Source organism: Nelusetta ayraudi, unplaced genomic scaffold (genome assembly GCF_046127955.1).
Source record: "Nelusetta ayraudi isolate G7.1 ecotype Tasmania unplaced genomic scaffold, CSIRO-AGI_Nayr_v1 ptg000033l, whole genome shotgun sequence".
NCBI lineage: Eukaryota > Metazoa > Chordata > Actinopteri > Tetraodontiformes > Monacanthidae > Nelusetta > Nelusetta ayraudi.
Window position 1 is genome coordinate 1,955,455 of NW_027466083.1, and position 21,602 is coordinate 1,977,056.

At 42.6% G+C, this 21,602-nt stretch overlaps 2 protein-coding genes across 9 annotated transcripts in view; one reads left to right on the forward strand and one right to left on the reverse strand.

Moving 5' to 3' along the window:
• Window positions 1-21,602, forward strand: part of toe1 (target of EGR1, exonuclease) — a 314,622-nt gene that overhangs the window by 55,271 nt on the left and 237,749 nt on the right. The window lies entirely within an intron of this gene.
• The window catches only part of ctnnd2b (catenin (cadherin-associated protein), delta 2b), a 142,430-nt gene that overhangs the window by 49,305 nt on the left and 71,523 nt on the right, over window positions 1-21,602 (reverse strand). For 3 of the 8 annotated variants that reach the window (XM_076031560.1, XM_076031557.1, XM_076031563.1), the window contains 8 exons: window positions 20,886-21,002; window positions 13,645-13,787; window positions 11,075-11,248; window positions 9,163-9,308; window positions 8,259-8,506; window positions 6,511-6,642; window positions 3,355-3,598; window positions 655-711 (listed from right to left, as the gene is read on the reverse strand). In XM_076031560.1, the coding sequence (XP_075887675.1) occupies window positions 655-711; window positions 3,355-3,598; window positions 6,511-6,642; window positions 8,259-8,506; window positions 9,163-9,308; window positions 11,075-11,248; window positions 13,645-13,787; window positions 20,886-21,002 (1,261 nt within the window). The remainder of the gene's footprint in view (window positions 1-654; window positions 712-3,354; window positions 3,599-6,510; window positions 6,643-8,258; window positions 8,507-9,162; window positions 9,309-11,074; window positions 11,249-13,644; window positions 13,788-20,885; window positions 21,003-21,602) is intronic. The other 5 variants (XM_076031564.1, XM_076031558.1, XM_076031562.1 and 2 more) reach the window with 3 other exon arrangements.

Genomic DNA, 21,602 nt, shown 5'->3' on the forward strand with positions numbered 1-21,602 from the left:
TGACACGATAAATCCTGAAATTATCAGCTCAAAGCATGTTTACAAATCACCATGACAGACAGACGATGGCGACAAATGGATGAGCAAATAAATTGACTGACATTCATATGTAGGGAGTATGAGTGGAGTGAAAGCCAACAAAGAGAATGAGCAAAATAAGGCTGTAGTTAGCCACATTGTTGCAAATAAGGAAATTAGATTCAGTCTGTTGATCAGGGATTTCTTATTAAAATTCATATCGGATAAAAAAAAAGAATGAGTCTATCCAACCATCCATTTTCATTGGCTGCCTCTCCTGCACTCAGATGTATCTAATTAAACAGATTTAACTTATATTCAATGGTACTTTATTTAAGTCACAAAGAATGCCAAAATGACTCCACCCAATTACACGAGCAAATGCATTTTAAAGTATTTGTATTTTCAGGAGGTGAATTGATTTTCACAATTGGACTGCAACCATGTATGTATATATGCTCTGATGTAAAAGTAGTTCCAGTTTGATAAGACACTAAATGGGTGACAATTGAGATGTGACATGTAATGTGGCCATTGACATCTGATACTGGCTCATATAAAGAAGATGGGAAGATTCAGTGGATAAGACAAAGGTAGAATAGAGAGACAGAGTGAATGAGTAAATAAATAGATTACTTTGTCATTCTTTGCTCGGCTTGATTTTGATTCCACACAAGGAATTCTGGGTCGTACCTATCAAGGGGGGACAGGCAGAGAGAAACAAGAGAGAGGTATTTGTTGGCTGTCGGGCAACAAATGATTCAGTGAAAATATAAAGTTAAAGATAAGTAAATAAAATAGCCACTGGACTCATCTTTTTCTCTCAGCATTGGGTTATCAGGCAATGGCTCAAAAGGTGGTCGGGGTGAGGGGCATGCACTGGGAGCAGGTGGTGGTGGTGGTGGTGGTGGATGTGTTGGGTAAAGAGAGGGTCAAGGAAAACAAAAGAAAACCTAAAAACTGTATGGCTTCGCCAAGTTGTCTCCAATTCTTGAAGCCATGGACGGTGCTTTGTGCAGGACTTTTAAACATCCGGGGAAAACTTGCAAAACCTATCAGACTACTTTAGGGCAAGGCGAAAAACAAAGACTTGCTGTGGTAGAATGGGGTTTATCTCCCAGTTTACAAGGTCACAAAGTTCTTTTAAATCCTAATTAAACCTAGATTACCTCCCAGTGTCATTGGCGCAGACCTTGCGATTAAACAGTACAGCAGATGAGACTGTCCTTCCTGTGTAATTTATTTGAATTGTTACAGGTGTGCATGTGCAAGTATGTCCATAAGTGTTTCATTTATCCTTTTAAATGAAACCAATTTTTTTTTCATGTGAAACTTTGTGGTGAGTAAATGCTCATCTAAGATGCTAAGCCCATTATTATGACTATTAGCGAACTGCAAACAAGGTCAGAAATGTATTTAGTATGTGTCTTTAGGGTCCACTTGTAAGTCATAAGAAAAACGTGCAGCTTACCGTTAAATTTTAGCAACCACTTTAAGCCATTATTAATATGTAAATGTAAGTATATTTCTTTGTCGTTTGCTTCTTTCATCCGATTCTTAATAGACAAAGGACTGAAATCTGGCACAGGCAACATTTACACTTGAATAATGACCAAAGTAAGGGGGAATGCAAGTTAATGGATGCTGGTGAAATACATTTTTGATGTCAAACATATGTGATTGGTGGGCTGAATCCAAAATAACTTGAGTTCTTTTAGACTTTTTTTTTTATCCAAAAAGTCTTCAAGTCACACAACGCCAAAGGTGCATCAAGCCACAGCTGAGCATCGTCCCAAACACTCCTTCCTTCATTGCAGTTGCTGTTTATAGCAAATAAATGTGAGATTAGAAGTAGCTTGGCATCTTATTATTTTTTTTTTTTTTAATGTACTTCTGTTCGTACAATCCCCTTTTAGCTGGAACAAATATATATAGGTCCCACAAGGCAAACTCATGTTGATGATGGTCTTGGTCTGTTTGTATTGGTTGCAGAAAGAAAAGATCTGATGGCATAAAACAGCTCACTCAAATTTGGCATTTTAGCCATGAACCCATCATCTTTATTCTAATCCACAAAGCTACATGATTGAGTTTCATAGACGGAGATAATTATTTTTTTCCATGTAAACAGGGTGGAATTCTACCCATCTGAGAATCTCCTGAACCGTCACTTGGATAAAAAAAAAAAAAAAAAAAAAAGCCTGCATAGATATGGTTGCAAGTTGCAAAATTGGCAAAAACTTTGCTTTGAGGCAAATGATCCCTTTTCAGCTTCTCCAAAAAGTTCTAAAATCTTTCCAAGTCATGGGACCCTCCCTTTAGCCAGTGCCAACAGCAACTCTGTTGGAGAGCCAGCGCTCAAGTGTAAGCGTGCGTGTCGTGAGGGCTGAAGCACAGTGCCATGCAATCACCATGTAGCGGGGCAGGATGCATGGATGCTGGAAGCTACAACACAATGACGCCAGAGCTGAGAGCTGGACAAATGTGACAATGTGATTCCGACGTGCAAAGAGAAGTCATCACTTGTACAATGGGTGGAGGAAAGAGCAAATGGCATCAACAACGGTCTTGAGAGCTCTTGAGTTTCCAAATGCTGATGCGATTGAGATATATATTAATAGATAGAACGATATAGACGACGACTAAGTACAAGCATTTCAGTGGTTCGCACCTGAGCGGAAATGTCACAAAGAGAGACACTTCATCTTTAATTAGGATTTAATAAGACTGCTTCTATCTGTGACTGTGCGTCTGCAGAGTTATTAGTCAGAAACCGAGGCGAAAAAAGACAACACCCAAGGCATAACTGGTGTAGTATTTCACACTTGATTCTAACAAAGAAATTACTTTTAAAAAAGATTACGCAGTCCCTTGTTCTTCCACCACACACACACAATCACAAGCACGCATACGCACACACGCACTTAAACAATAAATGCAGCTCTAGGCAAACTTTAAGTTTTGATGTCTCAGTTGAGTTCGTGCAGGTATTCATGTCCTGTTTAAGGAGGTCCCAACACTGGGGCAACTGGACAGGAGTGTGAAGGATGTGGCATGATGTGTATCTTATACCGAAGGCCAGATTCCACCAATGATGACAAAGCAATTCTATTCTGAACCGTCTATTGGCAAGTGGCACATATTCCAACTGCACCAACACTTTACACAACACTACATAAATGTCACAACCCTGTTATTAAAACAGTCGGCACACTCTGGCATCATCTCAGTACACATGGTGAATCTGGCTTTCAGTAAGTTTTGTGAAAGTGAAAAAGGGGAGTTGAATATTGAGTGTCTGACAAGCTTGAGTCAAAATAACACGTGTCGTCTCACCTCGGGTCCTTCTGGATACTGTCCACTGACGGGGACCGACCCAGAGCGGCCTCGGGTGGGAGTGCAGGCCCCGATTTGCTGTAAGGCGACTCAGTGGACGGGCAGAACTGCAGGGTGCGGTACGGGTTGGCGTAGTCGGCTGCACCTGCCCCCGTGGCGAAGCTGCCTCTTTGAAAGGTGCCGACAGCACTCTGGCTTCCTGTTCGCTGCAAAGGGATTGGGTCGACACCAGGGGAGGACGGGGCTAAAGCAGGAAGAGGAGCGTGGGGAAAGAGGAGATAGTTGAGGACCTCTTGGTACAACTGGTTCACCACTGGGTTTCATGAAGCCAAGGACAGGCGGGAGGAAGGGCGAAAACCACATTTGAAGCAAACACGAGCGCCCATGGGAGGATGCACATCCACATAAATATATGAAAACAAAACCACAACACCAGCACCAGCGGGTCAAAAAGAAGCACAAGACAAAAAAAAAGCAGAAAAAAGAAGATGGTTACAAAAAGTAAAGACGAGTTCAAAAGAGTTTCAACACAGAATTAACAATGTGAATAGAAACGGTCACACAGTACAATGATGCAAAATTAAAAATGATGCATTTTCACATAAAACAAAAGATCAAGGCTCCCGTTTAAGTGCAGCTTGCTTGTTTTTTAGGACAAGCAAGTTTCAGGAATAACTACATGGAAGGTGAAAAACATCAACATCAACACTTTGTGGCAAACAACAGCAGTGCAAGTTTTAACTTTAAAGTGGTGGCATGGTGTCATGACTTTAAAGACAGGAAAAGCTTTAGACAACAACCAGCTAATGTTAGCAGAGAGTAACATTTTCAGGGAGTAGAGGAAGATCTTCCAACTCTTTGCAATGACTTGCTTTTTTTGTCCAAAAAGCAACAAATTACAAAGTAGACTTCCTGCCAGTGTTTTAGAAGGCACCAGAGTCATTCAAGGCTGGTATGCTTGTATAAACAGCTAAACCACCAGAAGCTCACAAAGCCCTACATGTCGAACAAACACACAATGGGAATTTCTAGATTTGGTTCACGGTGAGTTTTTGGGAACTGGGGGCAGTTTGCCACTTGGTAATTTAGTCTTTCTGTAAAAAGACATCACGACCTCGCAACCCCCTCACCACAACTCAGTAAGCCCCTTCGCCAACTCAAACAGAGAGTAGAATTGCCTTCTTGTCAGACAGCAGCTTGGTCATAGTCAACACAGATACCCCTGACTCGCTCTGAGGAATATGAGCCGGGTCAATCTGCGTGCAGTTGCGTGTGTGTGTGTGTGTGTTGCTGCACCACTGTGGGGATCTTGAAAATGCCTGAAGAAATTCACCTGTGATGTGAAGTCAGGTGTGAAGCGCCGTCTACCTGTTTTTCAGCTATCGGAGCTGACCTTGAAACGTACAAACGCTTTGACAGCTACTTTGTGTTGCAAAGAAAGAGGAGAAAGAAGGAGCCCATGTTGGAGTAAGAAAAATGAAGGCAGCGGCAATCAGTAATTCCCTGTCGTGACTAAGACCCAACGTCACTACTTGGTGATGAACAGGGTGATGAAAGATTGTGATGCATCAAATTGACCAATTTGTGACCATAGACTACAGAGGGTCACAAATTAGACCCATTTTCAGATATTTATTTCAAATCCCCAACTGCAGCAGAGCAATCTTGTGCAGTTACAAAATTCAATGACCTCAAAGAAAATGGCTTTTTAGCCCTATGTTTAAAGCCTCACACAAAATACTGAAGCAAAATATTGCTGCATTTTTTTGGAAAGGGACAAACCCAAGTTGGGGCCAAGAAAAAAGCTAGAGTAAACATCTGACTAGAGGTGTTGTTACTAAACTGGGGAAGATGCGTTGCCCTTTGTGACATCACAAAGCGATGGTTTTCAGAACTGCAAGTTCTGGAGCATAATTTCTTAAAAATGAAACCTGTAGGGGGCCCCCTCCAAAGCACATATATGGTTTGGAGGGGGGGCCTCTGAATTCTAACATTCACCACCAAACTGGCAGCGCTGGTGTCAACAACATTTTAGGACATGGCTGATTTGCTTTGATTTCAAAGCACCCAAGCTAACACCCATGGGATTAATTGAGATTAAGACTCAGCCTTGAAACTAATTAGTTAACAGACTGTGACTGAGGGACAAATTGCCATCGAGACCCCAATTGGATTTGCCTACCTGATTTGGTAAATAGCGCTACATCATCAGATGGGACCAAAAAAAAAAAAAAAAAAAAAAAATGCTTATGTAAAGCAGCCTTTAATTTTGCACAGCGCTGCTCCAATTGCCCGTCTTTCAAGTTGGACTGTGGTGTGTCTTTGCCTGTCCTGCCTCTCAGTGAGCAGTGCAATATCCGTTTGATCTATGCTCACTTTTACTCGATTTTTTAAATTTAGACGGTGCTGGAGGGGTCACTTACAGCACGCTGCAGCTATTTATAACCCCGGGCTATTTAGGGAACGGCGCGTTTACAGTTTCACTTCAGCTGTTAGTTTACTTAATTACGTCATTTACCTCTTGACTGTCTCTCACAAAGACACACTTTTTTTTATGACTTGCTTGATCACTGACTGGAAGAGTCATTACCTTTGCATTACAGGTTCACATTTACTGCTGAGATTTGAAGTATCACTGCTGTCTTACTGGTCCTTAAAGCGTCCACTTCTGTCCAGTTATTATTATTATTTGCCATCTTTACTATCAAACAGTCTCATTATATTTCCCTTGGCCACTAACTGACCATGTCTTTCGATTTCCACATATTTAAATGGTTGACTGTTGCTTGAATTTCTTAAAAGAAAAATCTCACGCAATGCTTTATGATATAATGGGAACTTCCCATTTTTTCCCACTTGACATCATGATGTAAAGTTAAAAGTCAAACAACAACATTAAAGAAATGTTTAAATATAATCAATCAAAATACTTGCACGCCTTTAGGCTGAGTCAGTCATTGCGTTTAAGATCTTGTGCCTGCCGTGTAAAGGCTTGGGAAGCTAAATATAAAACATATTACTACTAATATTTGCTTTTATACTTGCACGCCGTCTTAACCCTCGGGGATACAATATCCACAGTCTGTGTTTGGAAAGCTCTCCTCACACCCCGAAGAACAAACCTTGTAGTTTAATGTCAGGTTTCTCTGCGCTCACCTTGTCCTCTCAGGTTAGGTTTGGTGTAAACTCTGTCCTCGTAGATGGGGTCGATGTGGTGTTCAGGAGACTGTAAAGGCCGCAGTTCAGAGCCCAGGTGGCTGTGCTGGCTGCTGTAGGAGCCTCTGGAGCCTGTGAAACAGAGGGGATGTGTGAGATCAGAGGAGTAGACACGGAGGAGGCTGGGCCTCTGGGGATGGAATGTATTTCATTAGTAAGAAATCATAGAGCCGAAAATGGAGAAAGCAACTTGACAGTTTATTTTTTATCCCTCCCTGAAATAGATTCATAGAAAGTGAAGTAAAAACATGACCTGGTGGCCCCTGCAGAGACTGATATATAGCGACAGTGTGACACTAAACATTCGTAATAGGATCTCTGCCTGAAGGTGTTGCATCATGTCTTCATTTATTTACTTCTTCAGGAATATGTGGGGCACTTGGATCAGAATATAAAGACATTTAGCTGCTGCCAAAAGGTATAAAAGTGCACTGTTACAACCATGCAATAGAGCAACACAGATAGCATCCTCACTATTCAGAGGAGAAAACACTGGCATTGCTTGATAAGGTTTTTCTTCAGCTGTGCTGATAAGTGAATGTATAATGAATAAATAGTGAGTTTCACAACCAAGCAGATATAATTTTTTTGTAATAACAAAACATAAATTAGAATTAAGCCTCAGACAGCTGAAATAGTGACTGACGAGCTTCACTGACTGATGACAATTAAAGCCATTAGGCACTGGATGTGTCACAAATAAAAAACACAAAAGTGCGATACGCGATAGTGACATTGGTGATACTGATCACCATCAGTTCTGAATGTAGTTTGGGATGTCAGTAGGACAATTTGAGGTCCTTTTGCGTTATTTAGTTCCCCATGTGAGAAAGAGAAGGAGAAATTACCAGGAGCCTATTGACCCTGAATAGCACCTGGGAGTTTGACTGATGATGATGCTTTCACGGCATCGAAATACAGTGGAAAATAATCAAACTTGATGCAAATAAAAAACGTGTTGTTCTCTCGCAATGAACATTTTGTGCTGTGAATATGTAAGTGCTAATTTAAAAAAAAAAATCCAAAGCGAAATAAGATTAAAAAAAACCAAAACAAAACCCCAAAACACCCAGTGTGTACTGCACTGTAGGCATTTGGCCAAATCCGCTCTCTAAATACCTGAAATGCAGCCTTACGGTGGCAATTCCAACCGTTTCTGAGGGCCATCAGTAAGAACCCGAGCCTTGATAAAGACTTCTTTAGAAATCATGAGTACAACAGACAGCTAATACAATTTTAATCAGCCCTCACACCGATTTAATCAACTTTCAGCAATCTGTATATTGCGTTTAATTGCGGCATGCATGCTTATGCATATCGACGGCTTAAAGAGGATTCATGTGATCTTGACTAGCATTAACTCACATAATGGGGCGGCCTGAGGAATATCCTGTTGGCCTTCAAGAAGTTGATTCACGAACTGAAACTTAAAGTATGCGAATTTAAAACAATAGAGTAATAAAATAAAGACTTAAAAAAAAAAAACACCACCTGAACGTACAGTATGTGTGAATGTCCAGTGTTCATGGATCAACACAGATTGCCGTTCAAATTCAAAATCCCTTGCAATTGCAGACCCAGAGGAAGAGTGGTGCAACATGCGAATGCCACCGACAGAGTCGCCACAACACGATCACATCTACACACATGCAAATCACAACAACGATAGTAATAAAAATGGTCTTGACCTCTACCTGCCAGGCTACCAGGCCTTTTCAGGGTTGCATTGGCGAACAGCTCGTGGGAAATCTTGTAGGTGTCTGGCCCGATGTGATGCAGCATGCGCTTGGTGGGCGACAGGGTGGCGTAGCTTCCCACCACCGAGCTCAGCTGGTGGATGGGCGACGAGGTGTGGTTTCCTCCTGGGGACGCCGACATTTGGAGCGGGGAGGAGGAGCTGCCGCCCGACGCTACCATGTTGATGGGCGACGAAGTGCTGCAGGAAGGAAGGGTGTCAGTTGCAGTTGGTTGCTTTAACCTAAAACTGATGCCAATGTAACGTGTCAACAATTGTCCAGATATTTATTTCTCTGTCTTGAAATATTTTGAAAATGAAAAAATTTCATTTAGAATTCAACACAAGGCTGTGTGTCCTTGGCTGAACATTTTTCTGCACAGTGTGAGTGCTTCTGCAGAAATATGCAACTTTATTGAAAGTTTTGATCAGCGGGGAGCACTGGACCCATGGACAGTCTGGCCATTTTAGACAATGACAGCACTTTCAGCTTGTCCCAGCAGCAAAGATGTTACTTTTTTCATTTTAGTGATGCACCTGGTTATGGTGTGGTAGCCAAGCATATTTCTTAGCCTATGCTTTTTTTTAATTTAGTCTCTATTCTACTTTGCACGCATTTGTTTTTCAGTAGCATTGAAAGTCATGGATAGTTTCTTTAAAGAGTTACTTTCAAACTGCACACCGACTCCTACTGCAGCCCACCAACATGAAGCATGATGAAACAAGACAAGCCATGGAAAAGCTAGCATCTAGGTCTGACGCTGCCACCAAAATAATAATAAAATAATAATCTTGATTTTAAAGCAATTTTCATACATTAAATAAGGGGAAGAAAGTGCTGAGAGACTGAGACCCACCTGTAGGACTTGGCGAGTCGACTGGGCGACTGCTTGGGTGAGGACACCCTCTGCAGAGTGGCATAGCTGGGCATGTCCGAGGAGGCTGGGCCCAGGCGCTGGAGCTTGGTTGGGGATCCAACCGCCTGCAAAGGGGAGCTCACACGCTGGAATAAAGGAGTTTACTTCATTAAAGGAGGATGCCGCTTACTTTGAATATTCATGCGCTCCTCACACTAATTTCATTACTTTCAGAAAGCTGAACATCTCTCCGCCCTCAGGGAAGGCAGTCTTATCTGGGCGAGCATTCTGATGAGGAGCTCGGAGATATTGTGAAAGTATGACTGCGTTCAGAATGCAACTGCCAGCTCCGGGCTGCCAAATGAAGTTCCCGCTGTACTCTCAACATTCATTTTCATGATAGGAAACAGGGGAAATATCACTAAGACCTCACTATTACGCAGCCCAAAGGCAAACTTTTACAAAGTCCTCCATTGTGTTGGAAAAGTGCTGCCAAAAGGCACTGCAGAGACGAATCTACTAATTAATCTCATCCAATTCTAAGAAATGGTCACAATTCTAGTAAATCTGCTTCCAGATAAATTATAAGACACAATTTACAGTCTGCCCAGGGGTTTCAGCAACTCAAGTTTGTTTTCATTGCTAGAGTTGTGACTTTGATCCGTTTTCACACTTTTGCTTCAGCTGCAGCAGACAACAACCATTCATATTGGCCGATTCACTTGACAGCTATATAGAGCTAATGGGCTCTTGGTTTTAAGAGACTGCATGACACCTTAAAATTAAGTGCCTTCTTACAAGTGAGTATAAACAGAGGGGTAAAATATGAGGTTTCCTGGGAAAGATTTTCATTCATTCATTTTCTTTTATGTTTGGTTAATGTATTGCTAAAGGCTCCTCTAGATTACACATTAAAAAGGTGTGAAAACAGTTACACAAATAAAGAAAAACATCTTATTATACGTCCCATGAACCCAGGTCATGCTTGCTTTTGAGTCCAACCAACAGTCCAGAAGCTGAAGACCATCTGCTTTCCAGGCCAGTAAAAGCCACATTGAAGAACCTTACATGAACATTTGCAACATGATAATTCTGGACTGTTAATTGGACCAATAATTCTGAGCAGCTCATATCCTGGTAGACAACTTGACAAGGCACCGCAGCCCTAATGGGATGCTGGCAGTTACGGGGCCAGTTGCAGGGGAAAGTGGAAAGCTATGTCGGGTAGCAAGCTTATGCTCCTAAATATGTTTAAATGAAGGCCTCTCCGCTCCCGCTTGACTTTTTTTTTTGTTGTTCTGAGTTTACTGGAGGCAATTTCAAGTCAAGTTTTTAAAAGTAATAAACTAGCAGTTAATAAATAACTGCTTGTCAGCAGGAACTGACAGTGTTTCGGTATGTATCACATACCAGTTTATGGGCTTCATGTAATCCATTTGCAAGGCACTACTTTCACTGCTCCTGTGTGGCTCTAGAAGATTTTCATTTAATGCTACAGAACATGAATGAAAAGCAGATGTGGCTCATGTTTTTATTTCAAAGTGGGAAAAAAAAAAAAAAAAAAATGCTTTCTGCCAAGTCTGCGACTTTCTACTGGCCTTGAAATGTACGTTTTAAAAATGCAAGCCGCTCCCGCAAAGTTCAAGGTACAAACTCGCCTACTAAAGTGACCGGAGCCTCTGGGGGTGACTCACTGCTTCTAAGGAGACAGGGGCTTCAGTAAGGCGAGGCATCACCTCTCAGTATAAGACACGACACAATCAATAACACGGATCCATAGTAACCTCCACTGGAGTGAAAGCAGCTAAAAACACCAATTCTACCAGTAATTCAAGGCTGAGAAGAGCTGAGAAAATCATCTGTCAGACGACAAGTGAGGCCCAGTCTCACTGATCTCCCTGGGGATTCATACCTGTGCAGGCAGAGTGGCGCAGGAGTAATACATTGACGTTCCAGTGGGTGCAGGTCCGCCTTCGCTGGGCATATGGAAGGCGCTGCCATGGGCCTGCTGGGCGTAAGAGTCTCTCTGGGACTGGGAGGGCGAGTCTGTTCCAGCCAACTGGGCGGCGGCACGACTGGATGTCACCTAAGTGAGGCCAGAGTGAGGAGTGAGTCAGAGTGAGGACAGTGATGGGAAAGGGGAAAGGAAAAAAAAAAACTCAGGGTTTCCGACACTGCAGCTGACAGAAGTTACACTGGCAGCAAAATAAAAATTGTGTTCAGACAGAAAACAGCAGCTTCTCCAACAGACAATTTCAGGTCTAAACAGGTGAGGTCCAGAAAAGATCCTCAAACACTGTAAGAGCAACCTCTCACTGCTGGCTTTCAAGACCTGGGTAGAAGTATATAAGCACGTATGAGCTCCATGTTTTAATCTGATTCAAAGAACCAGACTGAGAATTTGTCTTTTGTTAGAATCATTATTTCAACATTTGCACACATTCTCGTGTTGCTTGCATCCCTGCAGGCACATAAGTAGGTCCATTTGCTTTAATTATCAGTGCCTGTTTTGTTCTGGGGGGGGAAGCGAGCTGCTCAGTGAACAGAACAGGAGTGAACGGTACCGGAGTGAACGGTACAGGTGTCTCTCCCTCAAGACTCATCAAATACACGATCCAACAACTCCAAAACACTTTAAACAACAAGTAGCACATTCACCATAGCTATAAAATAATCATCTAACATTATGAGACATGCACAGCTGGAGGTGCATTCCAGATGTTGCTGCGTGGCAGAGGGATTTCTCTCTTTCTTTCTCTTTCTTGTATTATTATTAGTTATTTATTTTTAGCTAAAAACCAATTAAGTAAATCCAGCACTGCCAGTGGTTTCCCCAAGAAAGTAGTTTTGAGTATTTGCTTCATGTATCACTGTCTTGGATAACTATGTATTGCTATGTATACAATCATTTTTTAAATCCTATCATGTTGAATGTGCAGGTCAAAGGAGAGCGTTTTGGAGTTGTTCATGGATTGTGTATTTGATGAGTTTTGAGGGAGGGAGGCGTGTACCGTTCACCTTGAATGTGTTCACTGAGCAGCTCACATCTCTGCCACCGTATCTCAAAACAACAGGCACTGATAATTCAAAGGGAATGAGCCTACTGGTGATTGTGGGGGTTATTGGCAAATTTGCCCAAAATGTTGAACTATTCCTTTAAAGCAGCTCGAGGCAACTTGAGCGTGCTACGAGTTTGCTACGACAATAACGTCGTAGCAAACGTTCAACACCACTTTTATTACTTCGCCTTTCATCGAGGTTACTTATTGGGTTTCATTCCGTCATTTTACAATCTTCTGTATTTGTAATAGTAGTACGGAAGACTGCCTCTAAATAAACGTGTGACGTTGCCGTATCGTGGTTCGTCCGGCGTGTCGGGTCGCGCTTGAAAGTTACGCAGTGCAGTTACAGCCGGCACAACCCCCCGACCCCCACCTCTCGCTGCCAAGGCGGCACCATTGATCCTATTAATCGGTTATTTACCGCTTTACTGAGTTTGGGATCATAATTTTATGGTCGAAAGGTTACCTACAGCTGCTTTAACAATACTGTACATGTTAAATCATGTCACCACGTGATTCATACCAACTGTGGCTTTTGTTGTCCAATAGCGATGCCCTGGGCAGAAATACTGAATATACCGAGCAACATTTCAGGCATCACAATGTCTTCGTCCCCGCAACAATCACTGCTGGTCTTGTGGTGACAAAGATTGCATTATCCTACAGCTACCAGCTCTGTGGAGAGGCTAAATATTTCACTATAACTGAACGTGGAAAAATGCGCTCATCAGTGCCACAGCAGTAACTGACCCAAATACGGCCTGTTTTCCCTCCTAACGTCTGCATAAGGCTGACTTGGCTGCAGGACAGTTGCGAGATGTACACTGCCGTTTGCCGAACGTGCACTCTCTCTGGTTTGCTGCCACTTAGCGCCTGCAAACACCATGCGATCCTTCCAGAGCCTCAGTAAAACAAACTGGCCCTAGAAAGAACACCCTGTAGGGCTGAATGTCCCAACAGGCTTTGGTTTTTTTTGGGTTGTTTTTAGTAGCAGCTGGGAATAACGGTAAAGTTAACGAACCGCGCACCGACTTCAATGGGCCCTACCAAAACAAACAAAACAATCCAGTGTAATAAGGAGAAGCACTGCCTGATCTGAGGTTCATAGTGAGGTGGAAGTGAGTGGTTAAGGAGCAGAAAGAGGTGAAAGGTTTCCTTTGTCATATAAGATAGTGATCCATAAAACTAAATGAAATAAATATTAAACAATGTTGAAATATGACGCTTGAGGATTTAGCATTTTTAAATGTTTTTACACAGTTCAGCTCATGTTTCGTAGCTGGGAGAGTCTACAATCCAAAGTAGTTTCTGCATGGAACTGCTCATGCACAAAAAAAAAAAGCAAAACCTCATCTTGTGTCCAAACCCTTCAGGGAACACAGGAAGTAGACGTCATGCTGTTACTGCCAAGAACATTCACCTGGTTGTAGATGTGAACGGCTCCTCCAACCTGCCCGTGGCGACCCGTCACTGACTCCAGCCCTTGGCTGTTATGGTAACCAGCAGCTGCATATGAGTCTTGGTTGTTGAGTTGCAAAGCACTCTGAGACAACAGTCCTTGTCCTGGTGAGGAAAACAGAAAGAGATGTTACTGAAACGCAACAAAAACAGCAGGAGGAAAAAAAAACTCATCCTGTAGAGCAGAGAGCAAAGTTGTGGACCAGACTGCACTTTCACTTGAGTACAATTTAGTGACAAAAACACAATGACATGTTGATGGTCTAATTTATCAGATCAATCTCATCAACACCTTACACCCACCCGACATATAAGTGCAACATTCTTGTAATTGTAAGTACAATGTTCTATCACCAACGTACAATCACAAATAGCTCATTAGCCACTTAGCAATGACTCAACGCCTTTGGACATGTAGACGTGCTGAACTTCAAAGCGAGCACATGACTGAGGAGGAAAAGGGATTTAAGTGACTTTGAACGCATCATGGCTGTTGGTGCCCGACGGGCTGGTGTGAGTGTTTCACAACCTGCTGCTGGTCTAATGGTGAAACCATCTCTGGAGTTTACAGAGAAAAGGGTCTGAAAAGGTTCTAAAAAAAGAGAAAATATCCAGTGAGTTGGAGGGAAAACGCACCATCTGACCCCTGATGTCAGGGGTCAGAGGTCAGAGTGGGTACACTGGTTGGAGACCATAGAAAGGCAACAGGAACTGAAATAACCAGTGCTTGCAACCAAGGTGTGCAGAAAGTAGTCTCCATGAGGTATGACAGCCATCAAGATGCAACTATGAAAGAGTGGCTGGTCCGTGTACATGGCTACAAAACACATCTTTGATGCTTTGACAACTTTCATGTCCTTCATCCACCAGCAACTCTGAAAGAGTTCTGCATTCCGTTTTACAGTGACAGACTGAAGATGAGCACAAGTCTAACGGCCCGAGTTTGCAGCAGACCTTGAAATGAAGAGATTAGCGTGAAGAGGAAGTGAAGGCACTAAAACGCTGCGAGAATCCTGTGCACTCTTCCTCAAGACATGGAATAACAGAGTATTTTTTTTACTCACTATGTTATTCCAGCCCCTCTGTACTCTTTTCCTCTAAAGCTCCCCGACCCTGAAACCTCACTCTGTTCCTGACCTCCATTTAAAACACACTCCTGCTGTCATTGTCTCTTGCTCTCTCGGCCGCTACCACCGCTTTGGTCGCCCACTCCCGCCTGCCTTTTACTTCCTAAACTCTATATTTCTCTGTATTATTCAGAGGAAGAAACAGCAAGTGACCTAGAAGGGAAGTCTTTTACAAGTACTCCCACTTACTCCTGGTGCTGATATAATCGAGTTTAAGTTACAAGTGGGGTCGAGTAGAGTCTTTTTTTCCCTTTCAAGACACTCTTTGATGAAACCTACTGGGGTTTCAGGTGCAAAATAAAAATAGGCCAACATTGACCATGCAGCAGCTGGAAAACTGAATTTATTCTTTACTTACTGTATGTAAAACTAAACAGGGCCCCATTATGAAAAACTGACTTTTTTAACATGTCTTCTTGCATTACTGGGATTCCAACAAACTCACCAAGGACACAAAAATTACATGAATTTTTAGATTGGCTGACTTTCTACATGTTACTACGCCAAAACAAAACATTCAGATTTAGCTCCATTTTATGTCACAAGTCACAATTATTATCACAGCAACGATTGAGACACCATTGTGGACAATTCAACCAAAGGGGTCGTAGACAACTATCAAATCTAAATCAGCAGACTTGCACTGACCTTTGAAACAGAACCAAAATAGGCAACAAACATGGACCTCATACAGACATGACCTCCAAGATGACACAACAGCCAAACAGAGACAAATGGAGACAAGCACTATTTATACAAGAGGGCAGGGAACACAGGTGAGAACAATTAAGGGCACGACTGACAACGAGGCACAGGTGAAAATCATGGGACAACAAAGGAAGCGGAAGTAATATAATAAGACTATCAAAATAAAACAGGAAACACAAACACAACAGACCAGGAAAATAATGTTTGTGATTCAAAAGTTTCAATTAAAGCAACGTTTATTCAGTACCAATAAGGTTGAACCAGTGTTTATTTAAATGTATTCACCACAAAATGGGTTATTTTTCTGCTTTGTAGCAGGTACAGAGCATTCGTGTTTTTGTTTCAGAATAGCAGGTGGAAAAATGTTTTACTTTAATTGACTTCAGTGGACTATTTTTTCTTCAGGACATTCATTTGGTAACATTATCCATTTCGTTTACTTGGTGTCCAAACATACCTTATACCTCATGACATCACATAGTGTTACAACATAATGGAAGTTGTGTGACCATGACCCTAGTCCAGTGTACTAGTTACTAGTCCTTGTAAGAATATGAGCGAACAAAAACTAGTCTTTAGGTCAGTTCAAGTGACATGTTGAGTTCAACCTTTATAGAGATCTAAAATACAAAGTAGGTGGGTGAAGCTCAACACCCACACTTATAGACAGTCATCATGTTTTTAAATTTTGCTAAATCTCAGTAGTGAAGGAGTTCTGGTCTGGACCATTACACTTTTTAATGTCCCCATCTTTCTGCAGTGAACACTCCAATGTGAGAATTAGTCATTCACTGTAGCGTAACTCCTCCAAGTAAAACTTTGTAACTTTATCACTGCTTAAACTCTCATTTTTCCACAAATGGGCTTGCTCCAAAAAAAAAAAACAGTTGGTCGGACTCCAGCTGGCCAACCTCATGGTGATCTAATAAGGTGCTAGCATCTGGTCAGCCAACAGAGAGAATTCAAATCCAATCGTGGTGAGTTTCCAACCTGACATCAGATGAATTGAATGATGACGACAACATGCTGAAGAATGGTGGTTTGGCCAATACCGAGTACCCAACACTGGTAAAAGCAAAGGTTAGCTAATAAAATGGCCGGTGAATGTATTTTCTCTCAGTGCATTGTGTTTGATATGTTAGTTAGTATGATACTTGCTTTTATTTTCAGAACAAAACCACATTTGAATAAAATAAAATAAAATCTATGAATGAGACTTGAATACAGTTGATTCTCAGAAATGCTTGGCTCTGATCAGACCCATGCACGCAGCCAAGGCATAATCTGATGAAATGCTTCGTTGCTAATTTTACACGCAGCCTCCCTCATGTTTCTGGGGCATTTCGCCGACTTGTGATTTGCACGAGTCGACAGTGACACGTGACGAGGAAACTGTCGCGGAAAAAAGAGGCAATGTGTTTTTTTTTCCCCTGGGATACGTGGAGTTTTCATTAGGATTTGGCCAAGTTTGGACTCAAGTAAGGGTGCAGGAGCTATCAGTTTGTCAGACGGAAATAATCTTCGGTTCCTCTCCTCCACAATCTCATGCATCCACCCTTCCTTAACTTGGCATCACTGATGTCAGCAGTAACGCGCTCCATCAGGGAATTTCATGGCAGTCCCTGCCAGCCTGAAAATCACTCTTTCACCACAGTAGTATACGCACACCGTATATGTGTACAGATGTAGCGTCTGCTTGCCTCACTTGAGAACAACACGCTGCCGGAGATGAATGCCTTGTATCAGGGCTCAGGGGAATTGCAAATGCTCCGCGCCAAGCATTTGTGACATCAAAGGAGCCGTCAAGCCATCCTCCATCAACAGCAACATTTTCATTTGGTAGCGCTCCAAGAATCAAAACCCGAGGAAACAGAGCTAGCGGAGAGGAAACTGCCTGTTTGTGATCGTTGGACATGAGAGGGAAAACTGTGCCTCCTGCTCAGCAATCAGCGGCTAGCGGCTAGCAGAGTGGCTACGAATCCGGAGCCTGTCTGAAAGTGAAGCCAGGACCAGAGTGAAAAGTCACTTGAAAGTGCTGAGAATTGACTCCTGTAGGCTGTGAATTATTTAAAATGTGGCATCAGGCTATAGCTTCTGCTCCTGTGCGTGAGCTTAGTGGGTCAAGGAGTCCCATGTCCAATATGGGCTTTTCAGTGCACTCACGCCCACGCGCACACGCGCACACACACACACACACACACACACGCACACACGCACACACACAGGATAAGGCATACACTCAGTGACCACTTTCAAAGGCAACAGCCTTACGTGCAAACATAATTAACGGTTTATTCAGCTGAAAAAAAAAATGTGATTGTGATGTCATTTTGACCTACAGTGTTGTATGTGTTGTATGTTGTACAGTGTTTTGGAATAGTCAAATATCATATGAAATTTTATATTTATATGATATTTTGTCAAAATGTACTTATAAAAGGTAATTTTAAGACAGTCTTCAATGTTTTTATGAAGTTTTAATAAGTTCACCAAAAGAGTACAGTGACATTAAAGTCTTGTCCAAACCCACTGGTGAAAACCAACAACCACATTCACCACCTTCAAAGTCACTTCAGTGCTCTTTCTTCCTTGTTCTGACGCTCGCTTTGAACTTGAGGAAATTGTCTTCACCACGTCTACAGGTCTGAACACACTGAGTTGCCGTCCATCCGCCTGGTCAATTAGCTTTATGTCTTAAGACGCCATTGTACCTAATAAAGTGGCCTCTGAGTGAAAGACTTCAGGCTGGATGGAGTCGCACACTCGCTGCAAATCTGCACCGAGAGCTGGACGATGTTTTGCACCATTTCTGTTGGCTTTTCATTCAGGTAGTGGAGCCTTGAGGAGGGGAGCAGAGCCGCCTCGCGAACACTGGATTAGTCAGACGGCAAACGCAGAGGGCTACCGGCCAATCCACCTGAGGTGGGACGGCGAGTGCGTGCGCAGGGAGATGTCGTCATGGCGTATCGGGGCGCATTACAAGAAAAGAGGCGTAAGAAGGTCTTGGCCGTGGATTTCAGCGTCCTCTCAGAGTGAATCCCGCCCACTCCTCACACACTGCCATCGCCTCCGCTGCACGCACACACACACACACACACACACACACACACACACACACACACACACACACGCACCTGCACGCATGCAGATGTGCACGGCCAGGCCCTCTCAGCTACGCTTTGCTAATCTGTCTCCTGTCATGCAAACACACACGCAAACACACACACACACACACACACACACACACACACACACACACACACACACACACACACAACCCGGAGCCCCTTTTCTTCCACATCATGGCCGCCGCTCTCCTATTGACACATTTTAATATTTCATGAGCCGATGTCTATTTTTAGAACGCCCAGCGGAGGCATATGTGGCCCGTTACACATGATACACACACACACACACACACACACACACACACACACACACACAAATGCATACACAACTGGACGCGCGTTTTCCCCGTGCGCCGATATGCACACACAGATTATCGTGCACACTGGCGAGCATCACCAGCACAAAGTAGGAAGAAGCCGCGTCAATCTGCTCTGCAGCTGGAGTGGATGAGTGGATGTGGCTGCATGTCTGTGTGAGCGCATCCTAATGTGTGTGTACTTATCTTGTTATATGTGTATAATGCTGCTTTGCACGCTTGTTTGCACATTGGGCTGTGATGTCTCTCTGCTGCACAGCCAAATGGAATTTCTTCAACCAAGTGTCCACTTTTTTTTCCTGCTTGTTCTTGTTTCTTTTTTTTTAGCAGTTATAAGTTCTATTAAACAAACAGTGGTTGACCGCTTGTAGACACAATCTCTCTGCTCTGTCAGTCATTCCTGACACAGTGTTTTCCTCAATGTTGGGAGGTGGTTGAAAAAAAAAGGAAACTCCCATTTTCAAAAAGTGAACAATGATGAAAAAAATATTTGATCATCTGTAGCAATTTAGGCCAAGACTAGCTTGAATAAACAGCCAGCATGCTGTCCTGAAATACATCATACTTTATTCACGTCATACTGAGAAGTTCATTCAGGAAACATGTAGGATGTTGGATCAGGATGTGAACGATCAAATCTAATTCAGAACATTTTCAATTCACTTCCGTTTGACTTGTGACTCTTTCAGAAAGACAAATACTGTAGTTCCAGCAGTAAATGATGTCACAGATCCTGGGGTTTCCATTCAAAGCCCAACCAAGCTGGCTTTGGAAGCTGAAGCACCAAGGTGAGCAAATTCTTACTGACACTTTCTAACTGCAATCATAAAACCTGCTGAATGTGTTGCATGTGCCACGCTAGAAGGGTTAATCAAACATTATCGTAGCTGCTCTCTGCTGCTTGACTAATGATGTCTCTCTCTTTCCTCTCTGACAGTCAGCTCAACACATGCTTTCATAGAGAAAGCTCATGACAAAAACTACAACAACCAAATGACTGTCTCCTCTTTGTCTTTCATGCAAGCACCTGTCGGCAATAAGCTTGCATCTGTTATCTTAAACGAAGGAGGCATTTTGCACATAAACACGCTCAGTGCTGATGGAGATTCATAACTCCTGTGCACTGCGACATTATGCGGTTGTGTATGGGCCCAGTGCTGACTGTTGTGGCTTTGTATTTGCAGGAACAGCAGGCCAGCTGACACCTCAGCGAGGGTGGATTAGCATATCAAAACCACTGGCAAGGCTCTGCACGTCTCCTGACGGCAAGCACTCTCCCCCGGGGTCGCTGTTCCAGAGACACGGGCAGCGTCCCTGGGAGGCGGCGGAGAGATGAGAGCGAACCAGAGGCGCTGGGAGCAGTGCGGCAACTCACTCAGAGCTCTTCCTGAAGGGCTGCTAATCTATTCAAAACCTGCAGTTATTATTTATTCGTGTTTCTTTTTATTATCATTTAACCCCTTACAGCAGAACAAATTGAAAAAAAAAAAAAAAAATCCAGTGTACTTTCTTTTCTTCTTTGTGCCAGCCTGCAGCCTCGCAGGTTTTATTCAGCAGGTGATAACTGTTGCTGATAAATAATATAGTTTTTTAAAAACTACAACTACAGCTACATACATGTTAGAACCATGTAAAAAAGACTTTTGTAAGATTTGTTAAAAATGGACTATGACCACATCAAGCGGCCGTACAAACTTTACAGCCAATTGAGATTCAGATTCAGTTTGAATGGCACTGTCTCCCAAAAAAATTCTAGAGCAGTAATTTCCTTCTTGAAGCACATTCAAAGACTTAATGGAAACACACTCACTGTAAACTTTGCAACAAAAGCTAACAACCTTTCCAAATATCTCAAGAGCCTGTAGTAGTAAAGCATTTCAGAGAAGGACTTAAATTCAACAACTCAGTCAGCGCAGCTCTTACTGTCTCCTATGGTGGTGTCCTGCGAGTCCAAGATGCCAGATTCTTGCAGAGATCTGATGCAGGAGTCGACCAGCTCCAGGCCTGTTGTCAGCTCCTCCTCGATGTCCTTCTGGCCGTCTACGTGCACACAGGACACAGAAGAGTGACACATGAGTCTGTTGAAAGAAAGCCGCTTAGGCCAGTGGTTGTCAAAGTGGGGGCCGCCATGGGGTGCTGGGACGGCCCCTGAAAATTGGAGAGAAACAAGAAAAAAATGCAAATAAAATGGAATCGCATTATCTTTTAATTATTATTTTCAAATATAATTATTGTTGAATCATTATTATTAAATATAACCTATAAAAAATATATCACAGGATTGGCTGCCAGTCAAGCACATCGTTCATGTGTTGAGAGTGACGTGCTGGTTTGTTCCATTGATGAAGGTGGTTTGCTCATCCAGCTGGCCTAGCTAGTGCAAAATGGACGCATTTGTGACATTAAAGGCCGAAGGAACAAACAACACAACTGTGGGAGACACTTCTGCAAAAAACCCTAAGAATTGGCCGAATGAGGTAAGGAACTTTGAGGCAGCATAATTTAACTATGGCTTTACAGCCATACAAAAAAATGGCCAATTACCAACATATTAGTTGAGTAGTATTCTTATTGTGAACAAATATAACAATTATAGAATAGCAACTAAAAGTAAGAAAAAACATTCTCAAAGTTGATGTT